The sequence below is a fragment of the Alexandromys fortis genome, unplaced genomic scaffold, assembly GCF_014885135.2.
Source record: "Alexandromys fortis isolate MF-2015 unplaced genomic scaffold, M_Fortis_MF-2015_v1.1 scaffold_86, whole genome shotgun sequence".
Taxonomy (NCBI): domain Eukaryota; kingdom Metazoa; phylum Chordata; class Mammalia; order Rodentia; family Cricetidae; genus Alexandromys; species Alexandromys fortis.
Window position 1 is genome coordinate 5,415,398 of NW_026067965.1, and position 9,061 is coordinate 5,424,458.

Below are 9,061 nucleotides of genomic sequence, written 5' to 3' on the forward strand. Positions count from 1 at the left end.
CAGTGTAGAATAGGGTCCATGAGAGAAAGAGCCAAGAGGCCGTGGCAATAATGCCAGGAACCAGTTGAGAACGGAGAGTTGCAAGGGACCAGGCCTTGGGGCTTTGCTGGGGCTGGAGACTGTTTCTGAGCCCCTTCTGCTTCAGGTTTTAAAGATGGATCAGGCATATATCCCTGAGAACAATAATAAGCTGAAGGTATTCTGTGTGTGAGTTAGGGGTCATGCTTATTTTAGGGCTCTGAGTTTGCAGCGCCACGCGCAGTATTCAGGATCGCCATAATTTGGAGTCATGGGTCCTGGGGATCTGGTATATCTCCACTAATAAACGCCCCTCTGGAGGAGGCAGCTGCCTCTTGATGTCTTTATTCCATTGTCTGGCCAACCTCCTCCCACAAACTATTTTTGACTCTGATGGAGAGGAGGCTAAATGTTGTGGTGGCAGGCTGGGGCAGACTGGCGGGGACCCGGAGTCATTGCCTGCCACCTCTGAGCCACCTCAAGACATTTGTTTTCCAGAGGATGATAATCATCATCCTTCTTTCAATTTCTTTCCAAGCCTCTGCTTGATTTGCACATAGGCGAGGCTTTTAGAAGATGCAGGACTTACAGATAGAGACAGAACCACGTACATGTTAAATGCCAATCATAGTTTATTTCCTACTAAGTCTATTATCTAAAGTAGCTTTATAAACGTGTATGGATGGAGGCTGGAGGTCGACATTGGGCATCACTCTTCAGGTGCCAGCCGCCTTCTGAGACAGGGTTTCTCATTGGCCTGGAGCTTCCTGGGTCAGGCTAGGTTGGCTAGATAGTAAGCCCCATGCATCCTCCTGCCTCAGCCTCTCCAGCACTGGGAACACACACAGCCAGCTTTCTTCAAGTAGGTTCTGGGGACAGAGCTCAGGCCTCCATGCTTGTGACGGAAGCACTTTCATGACTGAGCAATCTCCCCGGGGAAATTTTCTGAGAGTTTAAGTCGGTTTTCTTAATTGTTTCTGTGAAGTTACCATGCATGTGGCCGATCTACAGACCAGCAAACTGGAGGCTTGGAGGGAGAACACAGCTAGGAAATCGCAGTGCCAGGATTCCATAGAGAATCTGTCCCCCACCCCCACCCCATCATCCCCCCTCCACAAAAACAGCTTCATTCATGGAGTAGTGTATAATTCTAGTGGGATCTGATCTTTGTTCATCCCTGGACTGCAGGGCTGAGCCGTTTCCGGCTCCCCTTTCTGTGCAAACAGGGATGTGACGTTGTCACTTATGAGTGTGTGTAGATTCAGCCACACCAGATCATCCAGCGTCAGTAGCTATGTGTGTCACCGCAGGGGTTTCAGAAAAGTCTCTCTCAACATTGTCAGCCCCCAGTCTCGGGAGAGGCAGCCCAGGCAAACAGACAATCCACAAAGACAGCCTATCCACTGGCCTCTCAGGGACCTGAGTGCTTGTGGCCAAGTTTGTGGTAGTTCTAAAAGACTCCCCCTGAGGTGAGTTCTCACCCATGGGAGGGTGACTCAGGTCCTTCCTGCAGAGGGAGGATTCTGGAAGCAGCAACCGAAATGCATGCTCCACGGTGGCATCAGATAAACCACTTGCCGTGTGGGATTCAGAGGATTCTTCTGGTGGGATCCCATCAGGGGATCTCTGGTGAAGAGGAGTTTGAGCTGAGCCTTGGCAGAAGGTCCTTGTCATCTTTTACAGTTCCTGAGAGCCCTCTCCATTATAGAACAGCCCCTACTCTCTCACCAGCCCTTTTCATAATGGAAATAGTATCCCCCCCCACACACACACATACCATCTCTGCATTTCCCCTTTTCCCTCCGCCCTTCCAGCATCCCAAAGCCTGAACTTCATGACCCGGATGCGGCCAGTCCAGACAGCCAGACAGCCAGGCAGTAAGGAGACTGATTGATCCCTTCTTTTCTTAGGAGAAGCCATCCCCTTTTGACTTGTGGGTCAGATGGTTTCACCAGCCACAGCTTGATGGGAACTAAAGAAAAGCAGAGAACGGGCCCAAAGACGTGAAAGATGAAACCGTTCACTCCAAGCCTGTCCTCAGCGCCCCGCAATCCCACACTCTCCCTCATCCCTACACTTCCCAAACTTGGTGGGTTCTGAATGGCATCCAACAGGAGGCTCCTGATCCTGCCATTGGGACAGTGTTGTAAAAGAGTCCCAGGATGAGCAGTGCAGGAGACTAAGGTGGATAATTGAGGGTTAACCTTTGGACAGGACCGTTTCGATGACTATAGACTGAGGACCGAGTAAGGATGGAGAGGAAAGAACAGAAGCTCAGGAATCCCTGAGAGGAAAGGCTTTTCTTGGCCGTGATTTATCTCTGAATTCTGGAGGGTATCACAAACCTTCATTTTATCTGTGAAAGGAGCACAGTGACTCTCGGGTCCTTATGAGAATGAACCCTGCACACCTTGTAGGACCGGCCACGTGCACATTCCCTTTGCTTTATCCTTCTTCGCTTGTGATTTCGGGGAAAGAATGGCTGAGATTGCATTTTTGGAGTCCAGCCTCCTTGGTATATAGGAGCATCTGCATGGAAGGGATTGATGCCGTGCACTTGGCTTCTCGTCAGTGTTTCTCTGCCAAAGTTTCCCATTCACCTTGTGGGGCTTCTTGTCCACACAGCCAGAAATTCATTCTTTATTGGAAAAGGATTTGGGGTGGGATGAAATCTACTTTCATTTCTGGCTCTTTCTCCCCATCCGAGCTCTTACCACTTGACCAGGGATAAACACATGTATTGATCTTAAACTCCCTTTACTGTGAAGTCAAGAGAATGAAACAAGGAGCCTTTATTCTGAGCCACTAGGCATATCCCTGTCCCTAAAACAATTCATTTGCATGTCAGAGCAAAATGCTTTGGCTCATGGTAGCCTCTAGCCTGCCCTGTTCATGTTCCTGTGGCGAGTAGGAGGGTGGGTTTCTCACAGCATGCTCACCTGCCCCTGCCTGGCTCAAAGTCCACAGCTGCCGTGCTCACACCACCAGCAGCAGAAAGTCTGCAGAAGATGTCAGGCCCCCAACCCGACAGGTCTCTGGAAAGCCACTCCTGTATGACGCTACGACATGGAGCCTCTGAGTCTTTCAAAACCCTGGACTCTTACTGCCTAGGGAGGGAGAGGGGAAAATAAGGGCTTTCAGACATGACCCAGGCATAGCAGCTGAAGAGGCAGTCTGGCTCTTTCTCAAGCTCCCCAGTTCTCATTTTGTGCCCAGCATTGCTGAGAGTGGGAAGTTCCGAGGCAACCTAGCTCAGAGCTGGACTTAGGGACCAGTGACATTTTATAATGTTGCCCTGCCTTTGGGGAGGGGTTTCTGAAGACAAGAAAGCCAGAGAGGCTTCTTCTCCAGAGCACGGATAGGTAGCTCAGTCTCTTCAAACAGTTGACTCAACCTAAGCTATAGAGCTTACAAGGGCTAGAGGGGCTTGGAAGTAAATCCAAGCCCCATGACCTTCTCGTGGTCTTCTGGAGATGAAGTACCTGTGGGAGGCATGGTGCAGGTTGCCAGGTTGTGGCTTTCTCAATTAGTTAACTCCTCACTGCCCAAAACCCATCAAGTTCCAGTGACCATCAAAGTGTGATTGCTGGATCAGCAATGTCAGAATCATCTGGGAACTTAGGGATGCCTGTCCTCAGGATTCAAGATGGATGCCCTGGGTGGTAATCTCTGGGGTAGAAGCCTGGTGCTCTGGTCTTAAAACACTCTCTGGATGATTCTGAGGGGACTGCCCATTGGTAAGTGAGGAGGAGGCTAGATGGGGATCTGACTGCAAACTCAGCTTTTCCTCAAGTGATTGGCCACTCTGGCACATCTTTGCATTCTGGATGTCACGCTGATCTCAGTAGCTGGGGGAGACTTGGCTAGGCTTTCATTTCACCTTCTTTCAAATAAAATACCATCCATAACGAAAATGATATTTACCATCTTTACAATTCGGAATACATTGATAGTATATTTTTCTAGGGATGGATGGACCAACAAATATCTGTTCACCTAAGGTAGGATACCAAGAGCAGATGGAGGCAGCTTGACAAGCAAATGTTTATTAGAGGCACAGGATTGTGAATGACCAAAAATAGCTGTATCACCAAAACCTCCTTCCCCAGCATGAGTCCAAAACTGTATCAACGGAGTCTTCTCTCAGCCTACTGCATGCTATACATGTTAGCACCTTCCAAGACAACATGCAGCTGGAAGGATTCAGTGTGGCTGGAATGGAAACAGGGAGGAGAGAATGGCTGACATCTCAGATAAGAGTCTGATGATGTCCCCAGCCCCTCTATAAGGGCATAATAATAAGACTGCTCTCTCTCTCTCTCTCTCTCTCTCTCTCTCTCTCTCTCTCTCTCTCTCTCTCTCTGTGTGTGTGTGTGTGTATGCACATGTACATGTGCACATATTATGAGTGTGTATGTGGGATGTATGCTCATGCCACTGTGTGTGTAGAGGTCAGACGACAGCCTTTGTATTGGTCCCTGCCTTCTTTGCTTGAGAATAGGCCTCCTCTTTTGCTACTATATATACCAGGATGATTTGCCCACAGGCTTACAGGTATACTCCCTCTGTTTCCAGTCTCACCATGGGATCTTAATATCACACAAACAGCTACTACAACCAGTCTGGTCTGGGGATCCGAACTCAGGTCCTTGCCCTTACACAGCACATGCTTTCTTCACGGAGACATCTCCCTAGCTTCATAGGCTGGTGGTGTGAGTTAGAGTCACTGTGATTTCAAGATCACAATGGCCATGTGGTCCACAGAGGACAGAATCCCACAATACAAATGTTGATAGACTTATTGATATACCCAAGTGCAGGAATATACACATTTTATAGATGAGGCATGTGAGACCTGGCCCCAGGCTGGAGAGCTGTTTTACCAGGCTACATTTTCACTCCCTGGTCTTGCCAGGTCACTCAGCCTGCGTGGCTCCATGTGTCATCACTAGCCACCTGGGAATGACTAGGCCATGATGAGAAGATGACTTCCCAACGGAAACTCATTTTTTCCCAGTCATACTTTTTTAGCCTTTCCCCTGCCACGCCAAAAATATACCGCTCTTCAAAGGCTATGAGACAGAGATAGGGATGCAGAGCAGGGAAGAGCTTGGAGTATCTGAGCCATTTCTCCAGCTAAGGAGACTGTTGTCATCTACCCGTTGCTGAAGATTGCCTGTAAGGAAGAAGGAAACAGGGTAGGTCACGCTAGACCCTGTGGGATTTGAACTCGGAGAGGAAAAAGCAGTACCCAAGCCTCCCAAGCCAGTAGGCCCAGCCTCCAAGTCATGCCCCTCAGTCACTGTCATCACGTGGTTCCTCACTGTGGAAACAGTCTGCCACGGCTCTTCCTCCTTCAGCTTTCACTGTTCAGCGAGGTCATTTGAGAGGATCTTCTTTGCCGACTCGGCGACATGCTTTATCATGTCGATACAGGCGTTTAATGGGCTTTTGCCTATTGAGCAATTAATGTAAAGGTCGGTGAGTAATCCCCCTCACTCCCTTTCATCGCCAGCCCCCTGCTTCAACAATTCCTTGGTAGCATTCTTTCCAAAGAAGTGGGAGGGCTGAGGTCGCAGCTCTGCTCCCTCCTGGCCGACACACTTTAATTAGGTTACTAAATTAGCAGAGGCACTGGCAACTCTTTGCCCAGACCTCAGTTCTGAGGCTTGTCTTTGAACTTGCCATTTGTGATCTCATTGGTTTGCTTTCTCTTGGAGGAGCTGTACTGGCCAGCTAGAGATTTCCCTGAAATAATTTTAGCTACCTGAGTGTTTTCTATCTTGAACAGGGTGCTGTTGGGCTATGTGTGTGTGTGTAGGTATGTATGTGTGCATGTGTGTGTGTACATGGTTTGTGTATGTGCATGTGTGTACTTATGTGCATGTGTATATATGTATATGTGTGTGCATATGTGCATGTACCTGTATGTATATGTATATGTGGCTATGTGTATGTGCATGAGTTTGTATGTGTGGGTGTGCTTGTATTTGTGCGTATGTGTGTGAGTCTGTGTGTGTGTGTGTGTGTGTGTGTGTGTGTGCTGAACACATGTTTCTTCCAGCACTGAGTCAGCCTCTTAGTCTGGATAATCTACTTCATCAAAAGGCTTCAGTGAGAGGGGTGTTGCTGTTAACACCATTTTACAAATTGAGGCTCTAGGATTAAATAACTTTCCAAAACCAAAGAGAGACAGAGAGAGAGAAAGAGAGAGAGAGAGAGAGAGAGAGAGAGAGAGAGAGAGAGAGAGAGAGAAACCAAGAGGGGCATGGAGTCAGGATTCAAACCTGATTCTCAACCCCATCCTGGCAACCTTGGGTTTAAAGAGCTGCCAATAGCTCATTAATATCCCTTGGGGACTTGCTAGGGATGCAGAGTCTCAGGCCCCCTGAATCAAAATCTGCATCTTGCCAAGGTGCCCCAGTTCATGTGTGGTACTACGGGAGATGGAAGCAGCCTACATTCAGTGACATCATTGATTCCTGGATTGCAAGCTATCATCAGCTCTGGTCTTCATCTCAGAAAACTGAGGTGCAGAGTACTGGCACAGACATCACCCACAACGAAATGACAATTTCTGTGCCCAAACTGGGATGTGGACATTTGGCTTTTCTCACTGTGAGCTCAGAAGCGCCCTGGATTCATGCTGTTCTGATGGATGACAGAACCTGACTGTCCCCCTTTGTCATGCTCCTACAGATGTCCAGCACATCAAGAGGAGAGACATCGTGTTGAAGAGAGAACTGGGTGAGGGAGCCTTTGGAAAGGTCTTCCTGGCTGAGTGTTACAATTTAAGCCCCACCAAAGACAAGATGCTCGTGGCAGTAAAGGTAAATCTTGGGGTGCACGGGCAACCAGGGCAGGGCTGGAGGTGGTCCTGTGAGGTGGAGGACCGTTGAGAAGATGGTGTTAAACTGGTCTCAGACTCTGTTAGGGACCCTTGGTCCAGAGTCGGTCAAGCTTCCAATAGGCCAAACATGACTGGTTTGAGAAGTCAAGAACAGCAATATGTAAGGGGGCTATGCCTGGGGACTTCTGACTGAGAGGCTCCGACTGAATGGGGAGCTTTAGGTCACTCAGTTCAGTGAGCAAGCATATGCTGTTTGCCTAAGTAGGCATTTGGCCACGTCTTAGGAGAAGAACTGGATGAAAAGGGCTGTCTGATGAGTCAGGGAAGCCCCATGTCGAAGGTACTAGACATCACATGAGGAACAGAGGAGACAAGGTTGGAATGACCACAGAATTAGCACCTGGAACTGATGGACGAGGTTGGGATACATTCTTAAATTCTTGCTATGACATCTGAGCTTAGTCTCCCAGGAATGTAAGCAGAAGGTAACTGCAGTTGCAGAAGGATGTTTAGCCACAGGACTGTGTGCCCCTGAGGCTCCAGGCAGGTTTGCAACTGGGGATGGATTGATGGGAAGTACGGAAAGAGCTTTGCTCCCACTGATTACCCTCCTCCAGCCCAAATCGACAGAAGGCCTTCTCGCTCCAGATTAGTGCTGGACAGGCCTTGACATGTTCACCAGTCAAGTGTCACATGGACTCACTGGCCTGGAACCACACTATAGAGTCAGGAGAATGGAGGGGCCTCTTTTCGTGCACCCAGCGTGAGGCCATTATGGAGTTTGCATGGTATTCCAGAATGACAGATGACCATAGTGATAGAAATGAGAGGCATAACCACAGAGGAGGGCACTCATTAGGACCTCAGAACAACCCCATCTTTAGTACCAAATAGCCTGATGGAAACTCTATTGTGAAGGCAATTTATGTTTCTTTGACTTTTGGGTCTTTGTATCTCTCCAGTCAATCTATCTGTAGGTTGACTCTGCCCATAGAGGGTGAACCATCCGATAGATACAGAGAGGGTAGTGCAGGGCACCATCGGGCATGGGTGCAGAGGGAGAGCCTGGATACAAATCCCCAATCCTTCACTGATAACCTCCATGACCTTGCGTGGAACTTAAGGCGGGCTTCAGTCTGAAGTATAGGAGTAATAATATTGCTTCACAATGTTGATGACTAAGTAAATGCTCAACAATGAGCAAAAATTGTTTTTAATAACTGTATTTATTCCTGATGCTGACAACACTGATATATTTAGACACATCATATATGACCCACTGAGCTTTTATTTACTTGAAATTTTTTTTTCCTTTAAGGGACCAGAGACTAAATATTTAGGTGCTGAAGGCTGTGCACTGCTGTGTCTCTCAACCCTGCCTGTCCAATGGGAAGGCAGCACAAATATCCCATGCACTGCACGAATAGCTGTTTCCCAAGACAGAGATTTTACTAAAACAGGCACAGACAGCTGATCTGTGTTTTGAAAATAAGTACCTAGAATATTGTCCCACAAAGGGCTAATGATTATTGATACTGTGCATTCTTGGCGTGAACTTGAGTGTCTTGGTCAAGGCTGACAGAAATGATTCTAATTTTGTCCTTAACCTTCGTGTCTGCCCTGCTGTGTTATGTTTTATGAGTAGGAGGACTCTCATCCACTGGCTGTCCCCATGTCTGTCTGGGAAGTGGCAAAGGAGCCAGCTTGAGAGCTTTCCACAGGAGATAAAAGATTGACTGAGAAGCATGGGTCTCCGTCAGGTCTGGGGAGAGTCTGGCACAGAGAGGCGCTTGCCAGAATGTGTGAGGCAGAAACACACTGTGTCTCTGGTTGCATCCTTTCCAATGGGTTTCCTCCTCCCCATGGGTCTGGGAAATTCACAAGTGCTCTGGAATTTGACACCATTTGTCAAGCAATGGAGCTAGCTGCCTAGCCCAGCCCATGGCCCTCCGAAGAGTCTCATGTGCTCCAAGACCACCCAGGGATGCGAGTTCTCTACTCTCTGTCCTGTCTGGATTCTCATCCTTTTGCAAGCCTTTCTCTTGACTCTGCTCTCATGTTGATGGAGGGCAATTCTGTACTGCTGGAGGACACTGGCAGACATAGACCAAGATTAGGTTTCCTCAAAATTGGGTGTGGGTTTACAATCTGTTTTTTGTGAGTGGTTTTTTTTGGCCCAGCAGTTAATATATA

General features: G+C 48.2%; 1 protein-coding gene across 1 annotated transcript in view; it reads left to right on the forward strand.

The window, feature by feature from the left end:
• The window catches only part of Ntrk3 (neurotrophic receptor tyrosine kinase 3), a 367,393-nt gene that overhangs the window by 282,058 nt on the left and 76,274 nt on the right, over positions 1 to 9,061 (forward strand). The window contains exon 14 of the mRNA XM_050154042.1: positions 6,718 to 6,848. Coding sequence (XP_050009999.1) covers positions 6,718 to 6,848 — 131 coding nt within the window. The remainder of the gene's footprint in view (positions 1 to 6,717; positions 6,849 to 9,061) is intronic.